The 22,884-nt window shown below is 45.7% G+C and overlaps 1 protein-coding gene across 1 annotated transcript; it reads left to right on the forward strand.

Moving 5' to 3' along the window:
* The first annotated feature begins 9,420 nt into the window (after positions 1-9,420).
* CUNH1orf115 (chromosome unknown C1orf115 homolog) lies at positions 9,421-21,550 on the forward strand. Its single transcript, XM_029230499.1, has 2 exons — positions 9,421-9,766; positions 19,046-21,550. The coding sequence occupies exons 1-2, from the start codon at positions 9,470-9,472 to the stop codon at positions 19,163-19,165; spliced, it is 417 nt and encodes a 138-aa protein (XP_029086332.1). The 5' UTR covers positions 9,421-9,469; the 3' UTR covers positions 19,166-21,550.
* Positions 21,551-22,884: the final 1,334 nt, after the last annotated feature.

Here is a 22,884-nt window from a genome sequence, read left to right on the forward strand (position 1 = left end):
GATAAGCCCACAGTTAGCATCATACTCAACAGTGAAAACCTGAATTTTTTTCCTCTAAGATCGGGAACAAGAAAAGGAAGCCCCTTCTCACCACTTTTGTTCAACATAGAAATGGAATTCCTAGCCACAGCAATCAGACAAGAAAAATAAATAAGAGGAATCCAAATTAGAAAGAAATAAGTAAAAGTATCACTGTTTGCCGATGGCATTATACTATATAGAGAATATCCTAAAGATGCCACCAAAAATGCTATTGTAACTATTAAATGAATGGTTTAATAAAGTTTAAATAGTTTAATAAATAGTTCAATAAAGTTGCAGGATACAAAATTAACATACAGAAATCTGTTGCATTTCTATACACTAACAACGAATTGTCAGAAAGAGGAATTAAGAAAACATTCCTATTCACAATAAAAGAATAAAATACCTAGGAATAAATCTAAGCAAGAAGGTAAAATCTGTACACCAAAAACTATAAGACCCTGTAGAGAGAAACTGAAGACAACACAAACAAATGGAAAACTGTACCATGCTTATGGATAGGGAGAATTAATGTTGCTAAAATGATCATACTCTCAAGGCAATCTACAGATTCGGTGCAATCCTTAACAAAATACCAATGGCATCTTTCACAGAACTAGAACAAATAATTCAAAAATTTGCATGGGAACACAAAAGACCCCAAATAGCCAAAACGATCTTGAGAAAGAACAAAACTGGCTGTATCAAACTATACACCCTGTTTAGTTTACATCCTCCCTGATTTCAAACTACAGTAATCAAATTACAGATCTACAGTAATCAAAACAGTAAGGTATTGGCACAAAAACAAACACATAGATCAATGGAACAGAATAAAAAGCCCAGAAATAAACCCACATGTATATGGTCAATCTATGACTAAGGAGGCATAAAATGGGGAAAAGACAGCCTCTTCCATAAATGGTGTTGAGAGAACTGTACAGCTACATGCAAAATAATCAAACTGGACTACTTTTCTTACACCATATACAAAAATAAACTCAAAATTGATTAAAGACTTAAATGTAAGACCTGAAACCATAAAACTTCCAGAAGAAAACATAAGCAGTATGCTCTAAAGTGAAATAAACCAGTCACAAAAAGACAAATATTGTATGATTCCACTTATGTGATGTAGCTCATAGTTAATTTCATAGGGACAGAAAGTAAAATTGTTACTTTCAGGGACTGGGAGAAGAGGAAATGGAGAGTTGTTGTTTAATGGGTTTAGAGTTTCAGTTTTATAAGATGGAAATAATTCTGGAGAATGGTTGCACAGCAATGTGAATGTACTCAACAACACTGAACTCTACACTTATAAATGATTAAGATGATCAATTGTATATGCATACCTTACCACAATTAAAAAAAAGAACAGCAACAACAACAAAGGGCAGAAATAACCCTAGCTCGTAAGAGTCATGCCCTCACTGTAGGTATGCACATATTCTTAATTATTATTGTTTTCTAAAATCAGCTTGGCTTCATTTAGCAGGCCTCTTTCCATGTTTTTCTTTCAAGATAGGTGATTCCAAATTTGTATACTTTCAGGTAACTTTGTGTCTTAAAATTGCCTTTTGTCCTCCCTTTAGAGTGGACTGATTTGGGGGAAAGAATACCTGGCAAGTACTAGAAAACATGATGCTGGAGATTCTTCCCCAGTGGCATTTCAATTTCACTAGCATCAAAATGGTCTCTGTTCTCTCTCTAAAACGACAGTCCCCCTTTTCACTTTTCCTACAGCTGTTTTTCAGCTGTTCTCTCCAGCAAATGAAAAATGGGTTCTTACTATTATTATTATTTGAAAATTAAATGACCTCCAAATAGATATGCAACAGACATATTTTTTTTTTCTTAGCTACTTGTGAAGGGGCTGGACAGGGTGAAATAATCCAAGCACTTTTGCTTCAGATGTCAAGTACAAAATGGGATCTAAAACTTGAGCAGTAAATTAATGCTTTCTTTAAACCGCTTCTTTTAAAAGTTATGATCCTGTTTGTTAAAGGGATTTTATTAACTATGGAAGGAAATGAACCCATGCAATGAAACCATGTAGAGCTCTTAGAATATGCCTGGCACTCTGTAAGACCCTAATAAATGTTAGACACAAAAGAAGTTTGCTGTTATTATTTTTCTTATTTGTTGCCAGTATTTCTCAGCTTGTTGTTTGTCTTTGATTTCTCTTAATGCTGTCTTCTGAATTACTGGTCTTTCCTTTATAATTTCTTTCATCACTCTTAACCATAAAAAGTCTTCTCCAATCCAGACATTTAACAAATGTTTATTTTCTTACAGTTATAAAAAAAGAAATGAATCCAGACTGAGAAATTGGTTCAGATTTTTAAACTCTTGTGCATGTTGTATTCCCAGAATATCATGGACAGATGTGACCTGAGAAATCATTTCATTCACACCCTCATTTCTCTGATGAGGAAACAGGATTCAAAGATGTCATAATGATTTGGTCCAAAGTCTGGCCCAGGAAGGTTTTACACTCTGGTCTCTGTGCTGCCAGTGCTTTCCAGCATCCTCACCAACATTCCCTTTTATATTTCTCTTTGTGGAACCATCTTCAGAAAAGTTTGGTCTTTTGAGCTGCATTCGAGTAATGGTGCATTTGTCAGTCAAAGATTTGGGTCAGGGTGAGATAACCCCTGCCACCATATTGAATGGATATAATCCCAGCCCCACGCACAGAAATGCCATACCAGTTTTTAAAAAATCTTTGACACGTTGAAATTGTTGTTAGTTCCAGTTATTACCAGAGGGAACCACTAGAGGTCACAGAAAACCACTGTCCGGGATGCAGTGCTTGTGTCCTACTACCCACAGTGGTTGGAACACTACAGACCTGTCTATACAACAGACACCCCGTTGCCCTAGAGAAGTGCTTGGTCTTGTGGCCCACATTCTTTAGATTTAGCTAAGAGAACGTTTATTTCTTCTGCCTACTCATGGATTTGAGGCTAACATTCTTTGCTGCTTCAGTTGAATTTTTCACGTTTTTGATTCACTCAGGTTGTTTAAAATGTCCTACCATCTGGCTACAAAGGCACTCTCAACTTCATTCCGTTGGATCCCTCATATCAAAATGTAATGGTTTTATAAATTTTCTGGAACTTGATGGAATTCTGCATTCTTTTCATATTGTGTGAGTCTAATAGGGTCAAAAACCTAGAGATATTAAAATAACATATTAATAAACCCCATAGTCTTTTATAACCACATTCTTTTCATACCGTACACATTTTTTCTCTTAGAATACTGTGATGAGCCAATGGCTTTTCATTGACTCAATTTGTTTCAATTATTTGTGGTCATTAGTTGTATGTGTGTATGTGTGTGTGTGGGGGGGGGGGTCTTTGACCAAAATGTTATGTTAGCTAAAGCAGTCCTTTAACTGGCCCAGGTAGCCTAAAATGCACAATATTTACTTGTCTTTGCTTTCTAGTAACAAGATATCCCAAGCCCATCTTACACCTTCTGTATCCCAGACATGCATTTGGCCAATTTTTCCTAAGCCGCATTTCCTTTCCATGGAAATTGATATTAGAAACCAAACTCTGAGCACTAGAGGTGCTTATCTGACTTTGTGCTATTAGGATGATGTGAGCTGTAGGCCACTTCAGTAGACAGAGATGGAAAAAAAATACCTCTCTATCTATCTATCCATCAATCTATATGTACACACTCATATGTAATAAGTTCATAGCCATTTTCAGTTTAGTCCTAACATTACTTCACAGCTGTAATATTTAAATTCTTAATTTTATATCCAAACTATAATTATGCCTTCTTTTATCATAAATGACACATATAATTGTCACTCTGAAGCTCTTGATTTATAACAAATCAAACAGAATTACTGATTTATTTTACTTGCCAATAAAAGAAAAATGATCCAAAATAGTGATACCAGTATTAACAGTAACTATTAAACTGCTAAATGAAATTCAAATTTGTCTCTGTACTTACTTTTGTCCTTAGAGTGCACCAAAGGATATAGAATAAAATGACTTTGGTCTAGAGAACTCTGAAATAATCCCTCATTCTGTGGGTTAGCAAAGTTCTGTTCAAATGGTTCCATTCATTTTCAGTTGAAGGGGTCAACATTTGACAGTTCTGAGTTCCTAATATTTTAGTTTCTGCTTTTTACTTTGGGCTATATTCAGCCACTGGCAAAAGGGTAAGTCAGTTTTATTACTTCGCATCATGAAAATAAATAGAAATACCTCCACGGTTCAATCTTCTGGTACTGAACAGGAATTTCATTTAGTCGCTGTCTGCCTCACTTACAATGACTCTGTGCAGAGCTATATGTGTGAGATTTATATATGTGCATTCTGGACAGACCCAGACAAACCCATTCTGGCAAACCCATCCTATTCAATTTGTCTTAATACATTTGGAATCTACAGTTTCATGTCTCCAGTTAAAGTTTCATTGTACTAAATTCTATCCTAAAATCAGAACTTTTTATTGACCTTCTTCCCCCACCTCACCCTCTGCCAGCTTCAAGTTTTTCTTTGCTCTTCCATGTACGATAGCATTCCCTTCTAATCAATACATTATTTGTGCTAAGTATTGTTGTATCAAACTAAATATTTACTTGGTTTTACTATATATAAGCCAAGATAGTTTTCCATGTTGCCGTTTTCTAAATACAGAACCAGTTATTAAAATATCTTAACCCACCTCCAGGAAATACATGATATTTTTATTATGTATTATATTCAAATATATATATATATATAATTGAGTGATGCTCTGTTGGCAAAGGAGAATACATATCAAAGCAGGTTTTTCAGGTTTTGTCAGAAATGTTTGTTTTCTTTTAACTCATAAGGTCATAATTCTGACCTTTTTTCTCTACACATACATTTTTCTATTATCAATATTCAGCACAAATAGCTCAGTGGTTTTCTAAATCTTCAGTGGTTTTTTAATAAATCCAACCAAATAAGATACAATTCCATTATAGTGTTGAAGGATGATTTTGAATGTTATATATTACACTTTAAAGCTTCATCCACAGAAGACTTCTGATTCTGCTTCTGATGGAGAATGATGCACCAGTGGGGGATGCAGGGATGCCTTGGTGAATGGAATTCCAGAGAGGGACAAGCCTCTCACGGATGGGCAGCGGGCGTGCAGCCTTCACTCCCGGGCAAGTCGCTGAGCTGGGTGCGGGGACCCGAGGAAGGGGGCTTGCCTGGTACTGAGAGGTGACACCTACAGGTGAGGGGGGAAGAGCCAAGCTTTTTGTTACATGTGGGCTGGCAAGCTAGACTGGAAACTGGATGAGCCCCAGATAAAAAGTAAACAAATCACTTGGCCACACGATGGTCCTCTTATCCCTGGAATTGTGCTGAGAAAGCCGCAGAGGGGCAGCTCTGGGAAGCACGTGGGCTTTCTCGAACTTTCCCACCGTGGTTGATGCCAGGGCCCTGCTGGAGTTGAAGCCAGGGTGAACAAATGCTGACACTATGCTCCAATCTCCTTCCAGCCCCAGTGCTGATAAGATCAACCGCTTTGGCCTCTTGATGGTGGTGGCCCAGAAGTTTGAGGCTTGGGTTTATCAGAGGTGAGCTGGGTCTAATTTGAGCCGTGGCCCAGCCCAGCCTGGGCTCAGATGACTCTGGATGAGCTCCAAATGGTCAGCCCCTCACAGTAATCACAAGACAGGAAAAAGCTTGCTCTCTCTGGGAAAGAGAAAACAAAATTAAAAAAAAAAATTCTTCAGATTTCAAAGAGAAGAAATTTATGGAAGACCCTAGTTTTTACAATTGTAGTAAATTTTAGTTGTAACATCCTTTAACTGCAGTCCCAGGTTTACATTGTATTTACCTCAAATCTCTGATCTTTATCTTTGGTGCAGAAATCCAACCCCTTAAGTGAAATAAAAATGTGCTGTGCCTGACATTCCCAACTTTGCATTCACTGGGATCTGCATGAATGGGATTACCACAGATCAACTACAGATATATTTTTTAAGAAAGTACTGGACTTCCCTGGTGGCGCAGTGGTTAAGAATCTGCCTGCCAATGCAGGGGACATGGGTTTGATCCCTAGTCCAGAAATATCCCACGTGCCATGGAGCAAGTAAGCCCGTGCGCCGCTACCACTGAGCCCATGCACCACAACTACTGAAACCCGCGCGTCTAGAGCCCGTGTTCCACAACAGAAGCCACCACAACGAGAAGCCTGTGCAGCGCAACGAAGAGTAGCCCCTGCTCGCCGCGACTAGAGAAAGCCCCCGTGCAGCAACGAAGACCCAATGCAGCCACAAAAAAAAAAAAAGAAAAGAAAATACTTAAAAACTTAAATGCAAATGTTAAATTTCCTCTTCCTATTAAGCCATCTGTTTTTACCACCTTTTGAACTAAATGATAGTTAATGTAGAAGGCTCCAAACTTAAAATAATCTTTAAAAGAATTTTTTTTAACGTGAGAAAGGCAGGAGTAGACCATCCTCCCTTTTGGGGGCTGTCCCAAGACTGAGACTTAGCTAGGATTCAAAACTGCTCTCCCTCTCACTTTACATTGCAGTCTTTGGAAAATTAAACCTGTTATATCTGTTCCATTGTTTATAACCAGCTCTTTTCACCTCCAGAGATATGTTTCTTCTGGAGTCTAAGCCTACACAAATAAACTAACAGCTTTAAACAATTTTAATTCATAAAACTTGAGGTCCATAAAGATCCCTCCCTTTCCTTTTTTTTCTTTCTTTCCAAATTCACACATTTATTACAAAACAAAAGATGAAAACATAAAACCTTTATATGTCTACAGATGGAAACTTTGTTTTCAATTAAATATCTGTAACTGTCTTATGCAAGCAATTATTTTTAAGACTCTGAGGTGTCTAAGTATTTTTTTTTTTACTAACTGATGATCTATTTTCATGAATCTTAGCCCTCCAATGCTTTTGCTCCTTTGAAGGTCAGGCTCCTAATTCTTACCAGGAAGGAAAGATTCCTATGGATTGGCACTCAGCCCTTTCCATTCTCTTTCCTGTGAGCAGAGGCTAGGAGATGAGCATGTTGCAGAGTCCTTTGGGTCCTGGAGGGAATGTAACAAGCCTGCTTATAATCAGGTGCGCTCCCTGCTTTGAAAAGCAGACCGGGGGGAAAGCCACGCTTCTGCTGTTTTCCGTCCTTCTGCAAGTAATCACAGCCCTGCAGGTGCTGAATTTTTCTGAGGGAGGAGAGAGGCTTAACTTAAAATCAAGTTCAAGCCTCTGAGTATTACATGGAATTGGACATTGTAAGATTTAAAATTATATAAACTGAGAACATATTTGCAACTTGGGGATTTTTGATTACCACAGTGAGGTCAGAAGAGTTATAGGACTGCTTAAGTAGTCACGCAGGAGCAAGGGAAGCGCTCTTCACACTGAATAACTTCTAAAGACACAACGGTGAGAGCAACATAAAGGTGGGTTCTTATTACATCTCCTTGAGCCCTGCTTGCTCACTGATTATAGAGACAGTCTACGGATCAGTTTTCAGGTGCTCTAGTGTTTTGCTTTTTATCAGGCAAGCTAAATGTTTTGATATTTGAAATGTATTTTGTATGGACAAAACACACTTTCCATCCCATGGACGATCCACCTATGTCTCCATTTATTATGTCGTCTGGGGGGTTCTCAGAAGTCAGTTTTGCACGTAGAAAAAGGGCGGTTAGGGTCTGTTTTTGTTTATAAGTTAATAGTTATTTTAGTAAAGTTGCAAATCCACAGGTCAAGCTTCCCATAGCTTTTAAATTCAGTATTGTTTTATTTCATTTACAAACCTAATAGAATTTAACAGTCACTGTAAGGGGTTTTTATCATTCACTTAATTTAATTATCTTAAACATTTTAAGTGACTTTTATAAATTTAATATATGTGATTTTCTTTTCAAGTACTTCAACTATGTACAGGACTATGTAATTCTTATAAATGCAGTAAATTAACTTATTTTTGTATTCCTTTCAAGTTAAACTTATAGGTCTAAGTAAACTACTTGATTTTACATTTTATGTTGAAATCACCAGTAATTTTTGATATTCTAATATGTTAAATTATGACTATTTTATGTACTTAGAGCAGTATAACCAAATCATTCTTAAACATATCACACATTTTAATAGTATTAAAATATTAATGAAATAATAACACATCATTTTATACTTAACTCTAAGTTTCCAAGAATTAAAAGATACGTACCTACATAAGAAAGTAAGGCATCCCAAACAGACTGAGATTCACAGTGACCTGAGAATGCATATCTACCAGAGTGATATTCTCTGTTTTTCCCCCAGAGTGATATTCTTGAAAATCGTGATTTTAATGATTACTTCGTATGATATCATATGCTTGCACCAGAATTTCACCTGCCCATCCCCATTGGTTTCCGTCAACTTTTCGCTGAAGTCAGACTGTGATTAACACCGTGGACACACTGCTCTGTGTTTCTGAATGTTTCCTTAACATAGGCACCTAGAAAGGTATGGCCGTTTTTCAGAACTCTTGATAAATATTTGCTGATTGCCTTTGCAAAAGCCTGTCTCCAGTTTGCGACCCATGAATATTGTATAATAACCATCCTCTCACCATACCCTCACCAGCATTGAGTATAATCTTTTTTAAAAGATTCGTTTATATATGTATTTATTTTTGGCTGCGTTGGGTCTTTGTTGCTGGGCGTGGGCTTTCTCTAGTTGAGAGGAGTCGGGGCTGCTCTTTCTTGCTGTGCGCGGGCTTCTCATTGCAGTGGCTTCGCTTGCTGTGGAGCACGGGCTCTAGGCACGCGGGCTTTGTAGTTGTGGCTCCCGGGCTCAGTAGTTGTGGCTCGTGGGCTCTAGAGGGCAGGGTCAGAAGCTGTGGCCCAGGGACTTAGTTGCTCTGCAGCATGTGGGATCTTCCTGGACCAGGGCTCAAACCCGTGTCCCTTGCACTGGCAGGCGGATTCTTAACCACTGCGCCACCAGGGAAGTCTGAGTATAATCTTTATTACTGTCGTCTTTTTCATCACCATCATCACCATCATCATCACCTCTCATCATCTCTGCCAGCTTGCACGTGTGCAAAGGAAGTCTCACTATTTGGGGTTCACTTATTTCGTTGCAAGTGTGGTTGAACGTGCTTTGCGTGTTCATTGTGCATTGAGCTTTGGAGCATCCCTCACCCCTTTGGCCAGAAGATGGGATGCTGGCGGCTGGGCCCGACCCCCAGAAAGCCAGGCCTGGGTGGAGCCGCCGCCATCCTAGAGCCAGGGGGCGCTGCGATCCCAAGTTTCCCATCCACCTCTCCCCCAGCCCCCCCCCGCCCCGTCCGGACTGGGCCGGGCTGGGCCGGGCTGGGCCGGGCTGGGCAAGGGCGGGCGGCGGGGGTGGAGGCGCAGGCTAGGCGCAAAGGTTGGTGTCTTCGTGCACCGACCTCAGCCGCAGCGCCCGTGGCACCATGACGGTGGGAGCCAGGCTCCGAAGCAAGGCGGCGAGCAGTCTCCCGCGCTGCAGGCCCCTCGCCCGGGGGCGAGGGCGGACGGAGGGGGACGAGGAGGCGGCTGCTATCCTGGAGCATCTGGAGAGCGGGGCCGAGGCGGCGGAGAGCGGGGCGAGCGAGCAGCGCCCGGGGACCCGGGGCGCGCGGAGGGTGCACCTCGCGGTCCTCCCCGAGCGCTACGAGCCGCTGGAGGAGACGGCGCCGGACGAGAAGCCCAAGAAGAGGTACCGGCAGAAGCTGAAGAAGTACGGCAAGGTAGGCATCCCACCGCCGCCACTGTCCCTTGGAGGTCGGGGAGCGCGGGGCGCCCGCCCTAGAGCTGGAGTCGGCTCCCCACCGTCTGACGGTCTCAGCCTCTCTGCGCTGCCCTGCACCCCCTCGGCCTCCCACGAGCACCCCCTTCCCGGCATTCGCTCCTGGAGCCCCGAGACTGCTCACTCTGTGAACTGGGCAGTAAGGGGAAAGTGAGCTGCGGGGAGTGATAGAAATTAAATCAGAGGTTTCCCTGCGCACCGCTCCACGGCTATCCCGATGCTGGCGGGTGGGTAACTTTCCCAAGGGGTCGCTTACCCAGGTGGTTCTTGTCCTAGGTGTGTCCTCCCACTCCCTTGTGTAGTTGGTAGGACAGGAATCAGTGTCCCTATTTTAAAAGTGGGAATACTGAGGGATTAGCGTGGTTAGGTGACTTGTAGAAGGTGACCCAGTTGGAAAGCAGGGAGGTACAGCCCAGTTTGTCTGTTTTCCCGCAACGCCTTCTCGAGGATATCCTACTAGCTGAGAATTGTTTGGGTTATGTCTCCCAATATTCTCAAGGTGATTTCCAGGGCCTGGGAGCTCAACACTCCGTAAGTATTCACTTGTGGGGTGGGTGGGAGAGAGAGACAGAGGGAGAGAGAGAGGTAATATGAATATGGGACAAAATGGTAGTTTCCTCCCTAGAGATCAAAGCCCCAAAGCAGTTCCCAGGTGCTTTGGCCTGGAAACGCTTGAAGCTACTGCTGCCTCTGGTCCCTGGGACTGGACAAGGCCACCCAGAAGATAATCACAAAACTCATTCTATCCTGGCCAAAGGGCAGGGGCCCCATCTGATATATTATCCAGTCCTCCGGTGACCTCTTATCATACCTGAAACCGACGTCGCCACACCTAGAAACTTAGCTTTATCATCTTCTTTAAAGGTATGTCAGCAGCTTTGGGAGCAGTAAACAAGCAGGCAGTGGTATAGTATAATAATAAAAACTATAAAGTTGGGCCTTTCAGGCTTAGAGTCATGCTAGGACGAATTATTCTTCTTCTTGGTCCCAGCTGATCACACAAAAAAAGCCATCGGGCTCCCCTGGTGGCGCCGTGGTTGAGAGTCCGCCTGCCGATGCAGGGGACGCGGGTTCGTGCCCCGGTCCGGGAAGATCCCACATGCCGCGGAGCCACTGGGCCCGTGAGCCATGGCCGCTGAGCCTGCGCGTCCGGAGCCTGTGCTCCGCAGCAGGAGAGGCCGCAGCAGTGAGAGGCCCGCGTACCGCAAAAAAAAAAAATGCGTCATTTGCCTCTCAGTTGGTGAGCTGATAATGTGGAAATCTCAGCTCAGAGGCTGGCTGAGCTGAAGACGCTTTGAAGGTTCTCACTATGTGCCAGGCACTGTGCTGAGCACTAGAGACACAAAAATGGATAGGATGAAGTCCTGCCCTAGAGGAGGCCACAGCCTCCCAGGGAGACGCTGCCATATGGGGCACCACCATGGAGCTGCATGGGAAGAGCCTCAGCAGTTAATCTTCAGGGATGAGGTTGTAAAGTCAGAGAGGTTTTCAGATCAATGATGACATGCAAACTGGGCACAGAAGGATGAGTCAAGGTTTCACAGGTTAATGTTGAGGTACTAGTTCACATCCACTAGCATAGCTATTATTAGGGAAAAAGAAAACAGAAAACAGCAAGTGTTGGTGAGGATGTGGAAAATCGGAATTCTTGTGCATTGCTGGTGGAAGTGTAAAATGGGGCAGCTGCCGTGGAAAACAATTTGGCCGTTCCTCAAAAAAATTAAACACAGAACGACCATATGATCCAGCAATTCCACTCCTAGGTACATACCCCAAAGAATTGAAAATAGATACTCAAACAAATATATATGTACATGTTCGCAGCAGCGTTATTCACAATAGCCAAAGAGTGGCAACCACCCAAATGTCCATCAATTGATAAATGGATAAACAACATGTGGTTCATACACACAATGGAATACTATTCAGCCGTTAAAAGGAAGGAAGTACACGGCGGACACACAAGGTCACATATCGAATCTATGATTCCATTTATATAAAATATCCAGAATAGGTAAATCCAGAGAGACGGAAGGCAGATGGGTGGTTGCCAGGGACTGAAGGGAGGGAGAAATGCAGGGCGACTGCTTAATGCGTGTGGGTTTGCCTTTGGGGATGATGAAAATATTTTGGAAGTAGGTAGAAGTGGTGCTTGCGTAACACTGTGAACGTGCTCAATGCCGTTGAGTTACTCCCTTGACAATGGTTAATTTTTACATTATGTGAATTTCACCTCACCTAAAAAAAAAAGAATTTCACCAGGTAAAGAAGGGGTGGCATCCAAAGCGGAGGGCAGAGTGCTAGCAGAGATGAGGCAGGTGAGAGCTCTGGAGTGAGTGTTACATGCTAGTTCAATAGACCAGGAGGCCAGGCGGGGACGCTGTCACGTTGGAGTTGGATGTGCCCTTTCTGCCCTTCAACTTCCATTTTCTTGATGGCGACCAAGAAGGTCGACATCTAAGCTCCAACATGGAGGAGGCAGATGGTCCACCCTTCTGTGCTGAAAATCCATGAGAATAGCCACGTCTCCGCTAGAAATGTGGGGAGGTGACTTTCCCTGCTTTGGTCACCAGGTGAAATTTTATTGCACTTGGGCCATTGGAATAAGGAATGACCTGCAAATAGCTCAACCCTTCAAGGAAGGGTGAATAAAGTTCCTTTTTATCTGTTAACCGCTCAAATCCTTCACCCAAGTCCCTTCCTGCTTCTATTTAAAGAAAGGTGTTTGGCTTTTGTGAACTGTCCTAGGATAGGTTCCCCTTCCCCTGCTGCCCCTTGGCCCCAAGCAGGGTCGACCCAATGCTGTGCTGGGTCCAGTCTCTGGCAGGAATCTTTGGGCTCGAAAGGCTGGGTGCCTGGGACTCTTGGCAGTCAGTGGCCCCAGTTGATTTTTTTTTTTTTTTTTTTTTTGGTGGTACGTGGGCCTCTCACTGTTGTGGCCTCTCCCATGGCGGAGCACAGGCTCCGGACGCGCAGGCTCAGCGGCCATGGCTCACGGGCCCAGTGGCTCCGTGGCATGTGGGATCTTCCCGGACCGGGGCACGAACCCGTGTCCCCTGCCTCAGCAGGCGGACTCTCAACCACTGCGCCACCAGGGAAGCCCTAGCTTTTTTTTTTTTTTTTTTTTTTTCCCCAGTTGATTTTTAAGTAATGATGTGAGTGTTCAGATGGGCAGGAGTTGCTGGGAAAGTGCTGTTTTCTGGGTGCAGGGAAGGGGAAAGTGTGTGGGTCTGCTGTGCTCTTACAGGCTGCGGGGTGCTCTGGTGCACATACAATGCACAATTACCTTGAATCTTCTCAACGACCTTAGAAAGCCATGGACTCCCATTATGCAGTGAAGGAAACTGGAGTTTCAGGAAGTTAAGCTCTTTGCTGAAGGCCACACAGCTGGAGAGCAGAGCTGGGAGTCAGGAGTCTCCCCTGGCCCCTGCCGGCTCAAAAGCAGTTAGGGTGGAGGGAGAAGGGGGGTGAGGGAACCAAACCCCAAACTTAGCTTCAAATAGGAAGTCGCCTTTCCCAGGCACCTCTGAGAGCCACAAGGAGAAGCACAGATAAGGAAAGTTATTAAATTTTATTAATCGGGCAGCTAGGAGGGGGTTGGAGAAGGGAAACACAGGGTGTGGAATAACCTTGAGCTCAAGAGGAAGAAAAATGTCCCACGTCTAAGTAAGGGGTTAGGACAGGGGCCCTGGAGCCAGACTGCCAGGCGCCAGCTGTGCTCAGCCTCCTACTGTCTGTGTGACCTTGAGCTCTGCTCTCCTCTCTGCCTCGGTTTCCTCATCTGTCACATGGGTTAATACTAGGGCTGTGGTAAGGAGTAAATGAGTGTAGTCCATGTACACGTCTTGGAACGCACCTGGCATATGGCGAGGGTCCTGTCATTGTTGTTGGCTGTTATCTAAGGGGAAGGAGGAGAGGTCGCATATGACTGTTTCTTCTCTGATCAGTTTTTAATGAGCTCTAACTCAGAAAAAAATCAACTTCTGTAGCTGACAGCCCACCTCAGCTTTGTGCCTGGGTCCTGACCAAATTTCACAAGGGAAGACTTGATTTTTATACTTGGGGGAAAGGGATCTTTGTTGAGAGCTGATTCCCTTTTGGAAACTGGGGGTGGGGACAGGGAACCCCCGACATCTTTGGGGTTACCCGGGAACCCCCAGAAAAGCCTCACTCCCTGTATTAGTTTGCCTGTAACAGATTACCACAAATATAGTGATTTAAGGCAACACAAATTTATTCTACAGTTCTGGAGGCTAAAAGTTGTCTTCCCTGAGCTACAGTCAACAGGCTGGTTCCTTCTGGAGGCTCCAGAGGAAAACCCTTTCTTTGCTCTTTTCAGCTTCCAGAGGTCCCCACCTCCATGTTCAGGGCCAGCATCTGCAAGTCTCCTTCTCTCTGTCTCTCTGCTTCTGGCACCGCATTGCCTTCTCGCCAACTCTTCCTGCTTCCCTTCTGTAAGGGTGGTCGTCTTTATTTGGATCTTTATAAAGATATAAGAATCCTTATATGGGCTTCCCTGGTGGCGCAGTGGTTGAGAGTCCGCCTGCCGATGCAGGGGACGCGGGTTCGTGCCCCGGTCCGGGAAGATCCCACATGCCGTGGAGCGGCTGGGCCCGTGAGCCATGGCCGCTGAGCCTGCGCGTCCAGAGCCTGTGCTCCGCAACGGGCAAGGCCACAACAGTGAAAGGCCCACGTACCGCAAAAAAAAAAGAATCCTTATAATGATTGGGACCCCCTGGATAATCCATGGTAGTCTCCCCAATTCAAGATCCTTCATTAAATCACATCCACAAAGTCCCTTTTGCCATATGAGGTTACATATTCACAGATTCTGGGGATTAGGACATGGGCATCTTGAGGGGAGGGCATTATTCAACCTACCACACTGTCCCATGATCGCCCAGGCCCCTCCGCCCCTCTGAGAGATTATATGGGTTGAAACTCTACTCAGATCAAAAGATTTCAAAATCTGCTCCCTCCAATGACACTGAAATGGTCGATGCTATTTTACATTTCTTTGCATCACATTTCTCAAATCTGTGTTTTGACTGTGTTCTAGCTAATGAGCTATTTTAGTAACGTTTTTTTTCTCATTTGCAAAGATGAAGTGACAAGCAGTTTTTTAAAATAGCAGGCTGAGGGAAATGGATGTACAAATACCCAAAATGTCAAGTTTAATGCAGGCCATCCATGATTCTAGGGGCTTGGCTTATAAAGGATGCTCTGGACTGTTAATACTTACTCCAGGAGGACAGCTTTTGTCGTTGTCGTTATTTCTAACAGGTACGTAAAATTCTCCCACAGAATCTTATTACACATTTATAGAGATGTTTCTCTTAGCAGCATCACTGCCTCCCTGCTCCCAACACACACCCTAGTGTCTCCTTGGGAAGTTGACGAGGCAGTGTCCTGGGAATCAGTGTCTAAAGAGGCCATCAGAGTGACCTTCCTCTCCCAGAACTCCTCCTTTGGCCTGAGAACAACCAAAGGAAACACCAGTCCCTTTCTGGATGCTGGGCATACAGTACTGAGCACGACCTCCTTCTGTTATTCTGAGGTCTCTGAAAGCTGACGTAAGCCAGAAATCATAGGAAAGTGCCGTCTTAAGAAACTTTCCTGAACAGATAACAAAATATCTTAGATTTCAAAATTACCACCACAAACGTAAATTACTGTAGAATAAAAAGAGGCAAAGGTTGTTTTCCAATAAAGATAGGTGACCTTGGGGGGCCAGTCCTACTGCCTGCATTTGGTGCCAGGCACTGTTCTAAGGGCTTTCCTTGCGTAAACCTTTTTAAGCCTCTTCACCCAATGAGGTGGTTACTAAATATGCCCATTTTATAGGTGAGGAAACTGAGGCCAGTGAAAATTAAATAAGTGATTGGGCTGGAATTTAAGCCCAGGCCGCAAGCAATCAATTGCAAGGTTACATACTGCCTTCCTTAAAGAAGGGAAGTGTGTGTGGGGAGTAAGGACACAGGCCCTGAGGTGAGATTTCTTTGGGATTGAACTTCAGCCCTGCCTCTTACCAGCTGTATAGTCATGGATAAATTTAACTCCTTGGTGCATCCTTCTTGTTGAAGCCTGATAGCCAAAGGCCTCTAGGAATGCACTAGTAGCCAGTCCAAGTTAGATCTGTCTGTTTGCTGCAGCAAGGAAGAGTGTATGTCAGAGGGATCTTGAGGCCTCAAAAAGTAGAGCCCTCAAGTAGAGAACTGAACATTTGAGTCTGAGCTGAAGATATAAATATGGGATTTATCAGCATACAGGGAATTCTTAAAGTCATTGGAAATGGATGGGACCACCTGTGGAGAGATTCTAGCCCAAAATATTTTTTTAAATAAAAAGTAAAGAACAGTACTGAACAACTCCAACATTTTATAGTTTGGTAGAAGGGAAGGAAAGCTGAGGAGGGGCATAAAAAAGAGTGAAATAATGCCATTTGCAGCAACATGAATGGACCTAGAGATTATCATACTAAGTGAAGTAAGTCAGACAAAGACAAATATCACATAATGCCACTTAAATGTGGAATCTAAAAACAGATGCAAATGAACTTAATTACAAAACAGAAATAAACTCACAGGCATAGAAAACAAACTTACCAAAGGGGAAAGGGAGGGGGGAGGGATAAATTAGGAATTTGAGATTAACAGATATACACCACTGTTTATAAAATAAGCACCAAGGGGCTTCCCTGGTGGCGCAGTGGTTGAGAATCTGCCTGCTAGTGCAGGGGACAGAGGTTCGAGCCCTGGTCTGGGAAGATCCCACATGCCGCGGAGCAACTAGGCCCGAGAGCCTGCGCGTCTGGAGCCTGTGCTCCGCAACAAGAGAGGCCGCAACAGTGAGACGCCCACGTACCGTGATGAAGAGTGGCCCCCGCTCGCCACAACTAGAGAAAGCCCTCACACAGAAACGAAGACCCAACACAGCAAAAATAAATAAATTAATTAATTAATAAACTCCTACCCCCCACATCTTCTTTAAAAAAAAAAAAAAATAAATAAATAAATAAACAACAAGGACCTACCGTATAGCACAGGGAACTATATTCAATATCTTGTAATAACCTATAATGGAAAAGAATCTGAAAAAGAATATATACATGTATGTATATATATATAAATAACTGAATCATTTTACTGTACACCTGAACCATTGTAAATCAACTATATTTCAATTAAAAATTATTTTAAAAAATGAAAGCTGAGGAGGGGCTTTATGTGAGATAAGGGAAAACCAAGAGAATATGGAGTCAAAGAGGCCAAATGAGTGTTTCATGAATTTTGTCCAAAGCTGTTGAGAGTCGGGGGAAGACAGAAAAATGCTCATTGGCTCAGGCAGCATGGCGGTGGCAGACGGCCATGACCAAGCAGTCCTGGATGGTCAGGGTTGAGGAAGAGGGAATAAGAAGGGAGGAAGTGGAAGCTGTGTGTGTAGATGGCGCTTTCCACTGGTTTGCCGAGAAGGAGAGCAGAGACCCAGGCAGGACCTAGAGAAGGGTATGGAGTCAGGGGGACAGCGGAGCATATCTGTAAGCTGATAGGAATGATGCAATGGGGAGGAAGAGGATGGTGATATTGGAGAAGGGAAAGCTGGGGGCAAGGTGAGAAAGGGTACCAACAGCAAGTGTCAAGGGAGTGCCTTGGGGGAAGAGGGCCATTTTCTCTACTGGGACACCGGCAAGGTGGGAGGAGAAGCTGGGGCAGGTGTAGACAGTGGTAAAGGATGAACGGGTTCCCTAATGACTTCTGAGTCAGTGGGAGATGAAGTGGGATCATCTAATGAGGGTATGGACACTGTGTGTGTTTCTCTGTGTGCATTGGGGGCAGAGAGGCTTGTGGAGAAAGGAAAAGGTAAGAAATAATATCTGGGAGAGAGGGACAGTCAGCCTACTGGACTGACAGACTAGGCTGGCCATGCAGTGTTGGAAGTCAAAGGCAGGTTTGTGATTGTGATTAGGGAGCAGGCCTCTCACTGTTGTGGCCTCTCCCGTTGCGGAGCACAGGCTCCGGATGCGCAGGCCCAGCGGCCATGGCTCACGGGCCCAGCCGCTCCGCGGCATGTGGGATCTTCCCGGACTGGGGCACAAACCCGTGTCCCCTGCATCGGCAGGCGGACTCCCAACCACTGCGCCACCAGGGAAGCCCCGTGATCAGGAATTTTAAGTGGTGATTGGAGTTGGAAAAATCGAGGGTGTAGAGACAAGATGTGTGATGATGTCCAGGTCACGTACATGGATGTTGTCGTCATGGAGAAGAATGACGGAAGTTGGGGGTGGAGAGAGAAAGGGGGAGGGGCAGCAGCACAGTCAGTGTTAGTCGGTGGTGGTGGTCTTCATTTTTCTGTTGCGATTCCACCTGAATCCCTTGGATGCCCTCAGTCTAGCACCAGGCCTTGAAGAGAAGGAGGAGGGAGAGTGGCTACCAAGAAAGAAAGGCCCAGTCGTTACCCTCAAGGAGTGTAGAATTGTATTGGGAACCAAGACTTCCGTGGATGCAGCAATGACAGAACAGTAGGAGATTTTAAAGACACAAATGTGGGTCAGAAAGGGGTGTGCCCTGGAGGCAGAGGGAGGACTGGGTGGGCTTTCAGATCAGGTGAATGACGGAAAACTCTCGACCCAGCCTTCAGCAGAGCCAGTAACTTAGCTGGAACAGAAGAGAATGGGCTTTGGTTTAAAAAAATACAACAAAACTGGTTTGGTTTTAGAAGTAGCAGCTTCGGACTTCCCTGGTGGCGCAGTGGTTGAGAGTCCGCCTGCCGATGCAGGGGACGTGTGTTCGTGCCCCGGTCCGGGAAGATCCCACATGCCGCGGAGCGGCTGTGCCCGTAAGCCATGGCCGCTGAGCCTGCGCGTCTGTAGCCTGTGCTCTGCAACGGGAGAGGCCACAACAGTGAGAGGCCCGCGTACGGCAAAAAAAAAAAAAAAAAAAAGTAGCAGCTTCACTGCTGTTTCCAAGAAGATCTCTGAATGATCTGGAAACATGCGGGGCTGGAAAGCCCTTTTCAAGGTGCCGATGTCTGTGCTGAGTCCCCGAGTGTTCGTATGATGGGGTTGGGTGTGGGACACCAGAGAGCTGAGAAATGCTAGCTGGCTCATTTGCCCTGGGAAAATGAGGCGAAATGATTCTTTATGTATGGCACCATTGTGCATGGAAGATTACAAAGTTGCCTCGCCTAACCCTTTGCTTTTCTCTTCTGTTCCTAAAAACAGAACGTTGGGAAGGTTATCACCAAAGGATGCCGCTACATCGTGGTCGGCCTGCAGGGATTCGCTGCTGCCTACTCCGCCCCGTTCGGAGTGGCCACCAGTGTGGTGTCGTTTGTCCGCTAGTGGGAGCTGCCTGGGCAGACTGGAAGCCTCTGTTCCGGGAATAGTGCGAATCTGGGAGCATCTCAGACTTGAACTCACAAAATACTCGGAAGAAAGAAAACGTCTTGGTTGAATTGGATGAGTGTTTCCGATGAGTCATCCCCCTCCAACTGCTCAGCTCTCCACATGTCTGGGACACGGGTGGCCCTGGTGGACAATCCCGCAGAGAATTAGGCTGAGGTCAGGCTTGGGATTAGGGTCAGTTCGCTAAAACCGGAGCTGCTCGTGAAGGGGGCAGGGGCTGGTGTGGAGACAGACACTTGGCAGAAGTCCACGCTCTGGGTGGGTAGCAGAGTGGTGATTAGGGACACGGATGGGGGATTTGCATCTGGAGTGAGCTGATTTGCTCAATTCTAGAAAGCGCACAGGCTGACAGGACTCCCAGCCCTTAGCTGCTTCGGTTCTGAGGACACCCAAGGAACTGTTTGTTCCTGAAGTCATCACCCCATCTCCTTCCTGTACCCCTTTGCCACAAGGAGTTTTAATTACAGGCTTGAGAAGAAGGAAGGAAGAAAAACCTCTTTGAAGGCTACGATGCTTTGAAAACTGTGTTGACGATGTGTCATGACTGTTTCAAGTAGATGAAGACTTGTCACTTTCACCTTCTCTGACATGAATGTGGAGGTGGTGATGAGGGTGTTAGGATCTGCAAGTTCAGGTACAGGTTGTTTGAGGGAGAGAGCACTCCTGAGGGCTGCCGGGCCCAGTCCAGCCCAGTCCAGCCCAGTCCAGCCCAGCCACATGGAGCTGGCCAGACTCTCTGGCAGGCAGATGGCTGGCCTCCTGACTCAGCTGCCTGGGGTACCATCAGCCCCCTCGTCCTCGACATCAAGCCAACGAAGGGTGCTCTCTCTGGGGAGAGAGGGAGGTGCTATACCTGGAAATGAAAGTGTATTATTTAAAGAAGGAACCAGAAGGTAGGAGACAGGTACGAAGGAAGCAGAAGAAGGATGCTGGACGAGAGAAGCGGAAGCACAGGTGCCAGGTCTGCGTTATCAGCGCTGGAAAATCTTAAGCTCTGGGCGGGGTCCGGGGGAGGTTGGGTGACCAGAGACGCCGTGCTGGTGCTTCCAGACCCTCTGAGGCCTGTGAGCTCACATTGGCTGCCTTTGGAGCAGCCTTTCCTCTTCCGTGCTGCCCAGTTTGACGTCATCTCAGCTGGATTCAAAGTTAGGGGGGGTGAGGGTCCCGGGCCTGGAGGGTGACCTGTGGACTGCCACTGGACCATCGCACAGGGGGGTGCCCGCTGCCAACCTCCACGATAGGCCCCTGTTCTGACCTGGTTTCCAGAATGTCCCGAAGTCCAAAATAGTTATTACAGACCAGTCTGCAGGATTGGTGGCAACACCTGCTTGTTGCCCTGTGAAGTTTCCCGGGGCAGGGAAATGAGGGCTCAGTGCTCGTGCTTCACCCGTCAAACCCAGCCAGGTGGCACCAGGAAGTGGAGAAGGTTGGAAGACAGACAGATGGACAGAAAGAGGAACGAGTGGAGGAGAGCGTTGTAGCCGGGAAGCTAGATTGTGCTTCACGTTCTGGAGGCTTGTGTTGAAGATGAACTTGGACCCAATTCCTGCACCATTAATATCGGTGAGGAAAAGAGAAAACAAATGGTCTTGTTTTAGCTCAAATGATGAGAGTTGATGGTGGCACATTTTCACACATGTACGATAATTAGAGCGTGCCTGGCCACACTGGGAGTCAGGGAAGAGAGGCGACATCAGTGGAAGAAAAAGCAAAGCATCGTCTGGGGGGAAAGAGAGTCAGGCCTGCGCGACCTGCTGCTCACAGGAAAGGCAGAGGGGAAGAAGGAGCCTGTGTGGGTTTGAGGACGCCTGCCCGGTGGCCCAGTGCTGCTGGCCTGCCCCCAGAGAAGCCCGTTGAGTCTCCCAGGGGATGTAGAAGTGTGACCTGGGAGGGACGAGAGCGGCTGAAGCCTGTCCAAGGGAGAATCGCCCCCGCTTACCCCCAAATTAGAGACATTATAAGGCCAAGCACATTTGGCCCTCAATGTTTTAGAATTCTGGTTAAGAATTAATCCAGAAATTTCAAAAGTCAAAACCTTGCAGGGATGGTCCTGGGAGCCAGATTCGTGTGCACAGAAGATGAACTGCTGTAAACTGTCACTCAGCTGAGTTGTCATTTCCCCCAAGACAAGGCGCCCATGCTGCAGATTACCTTTTCGCCTTTTCTTTCTCTTTAGTTTTTTAAAAAATATATCAGCATCCACACCCTACTAAAAATTGAGTATTAGAACCTTCCCTTTACACGATTGACCAAGAGGCTTCTTTTGTATGCTTTTCTTCCATATTCTGTGAATAAAAGCCCCAATTTATCTAATGTTTCTGTGCGTGAAGACTTTTTCACCCCTTCATGCAGTGGGGGACACCTCCCTGGGGCCCGCAGCACGAGCCCAGTGCTGCTCCCCAAGACCAAGGGGAGTGACAGGGGCCCTGACTCACTGGGGACTCTGCTTGGGTGTCAAAGGGGGACTGTTCTCCAGAGAACGGGTGTCAGTGTGCAGGAGCCTCAGTTCATGCATTTGTTAATAACGAAGATTTCCAGAACCTCTGATTTGGATCTAGAGAGTCTAGTGTGTGGCCAGGAAGCTGCATTTTCCACAAGCAGCCTAGCAGATTCTGAAGCAGCTGTTGCTCTGCCTGAGCTGGGAAATGCTGGACCCAGGGGCTGCTGCAGGTTGCATTGGCCAGTGGACTCCAAGGTGGGACCTCAGGTCAGCCAGGTGCCAGCCCCAGCCGGGCACGCACAGGATGCCCACTCACTGAGCCTTACAGAAGCTTCTGGAATTGCTGTCAGATTATCCACCCAGGCAGGGTTGGGGCCACGTGTGTCAACCAACCTTTAGGCTTAGGACAAAGCAGAAGCTATGTCCCTGATGTCTTCAGCTCCCCTGGAATCACCCCTACTGTCCCCCTGCTCAGCACCTGTGCTTTGTCAGAAAAGCTCCAACCGCTGTCTGTCACCGAGAAGTACCCCGAAGCAGGACTTGAACTCAGACCTCCCCCTCGCATCCACCAATAGTCCTCCTGAGCATGGCAGTGCCCTCAGCAGAAAGTGCTTGTGGGGCTGAGAAGACATCAATGCAATTTTAGATTCAGACGGCTGCTGTGACAGGTTTTGCACCTGTGATGTACCCCCGTCCCTCTGCAGGAGCAGAGACGAACTGAATTTAACTTTGTGATGCCATCATCCCCAAAATGTTGTGAAAACTTTATAGCTTTTCCTGTACACTTACTTTATAATACAAACTATACTCAAAGTTAAAGAAAAACAAAACAAAAAAAGCGAATGCCCTCAGCATCCTTGTACAGGCTGCATTTGAGAAGTTCTGTGATTTTGCCAAATTCCCAGCTGGTTCCTGAGTAAAAATAATCTCAAATTCCCTTGACCATTCATGGAGAAATGGGGAAAAGTTAATATAACATGGGATCTTGGTTATTTTAGAGGCAAAGTTGTTTTTGAGCCAAACCACTCTATCGTAGCCAAAGGGAAAGAAGGTCTCTTCAGATTTTTTAGAGGGCTCACTGCCAGATCCCGGTGGGTACACAAACCACACAGGAGCGGAGGCAGAGAAGAGAGAGGAACAGAGGAAAAAAACAGGCTTGCTTGCCTGACGCCCCAGGGGTACCTGGTGCCTTGCACCCTGCAGCTCCATCTAGAGA

The sequence above is a fragment of the Monodon monoceros genome, unplaced genomic scaffold (assembly GCF_005190385.1).
Source record: "Monodon monoceros isolate NGI ecotype Baffin Bay Population unplaced genomic scaffold, NGI_Narwhal_1 Super_Scaffold_18, whole genome shotgun sequence".
In the NCBI taxonomy this organism is placed as follows: domain Eukaryota; kingdom Metazoa; phylum Chordata; class Mammalia; order Artiodactyla; family Monodontidae; genus Monodon; species Monodon monoceros.

Excerpts from the sequence above, each read along its gene's own strand:
- CUNH1orf115 (XM_029230499.1), top strand. The coding sequence starts at position 9,470 with ATGACGGTGGGAGCCAGGCTCCGAAGCAAGGCGGCGAGCAGTCTCCCG. Across the intron at positions 9,767-19,045 it reads AGCTGAAGAAGTACGGCAAG|AACGTTGGGAAGGTTATCAC; the intron begins GTAGGCATCCCA and ends TCCTAAAAACAG.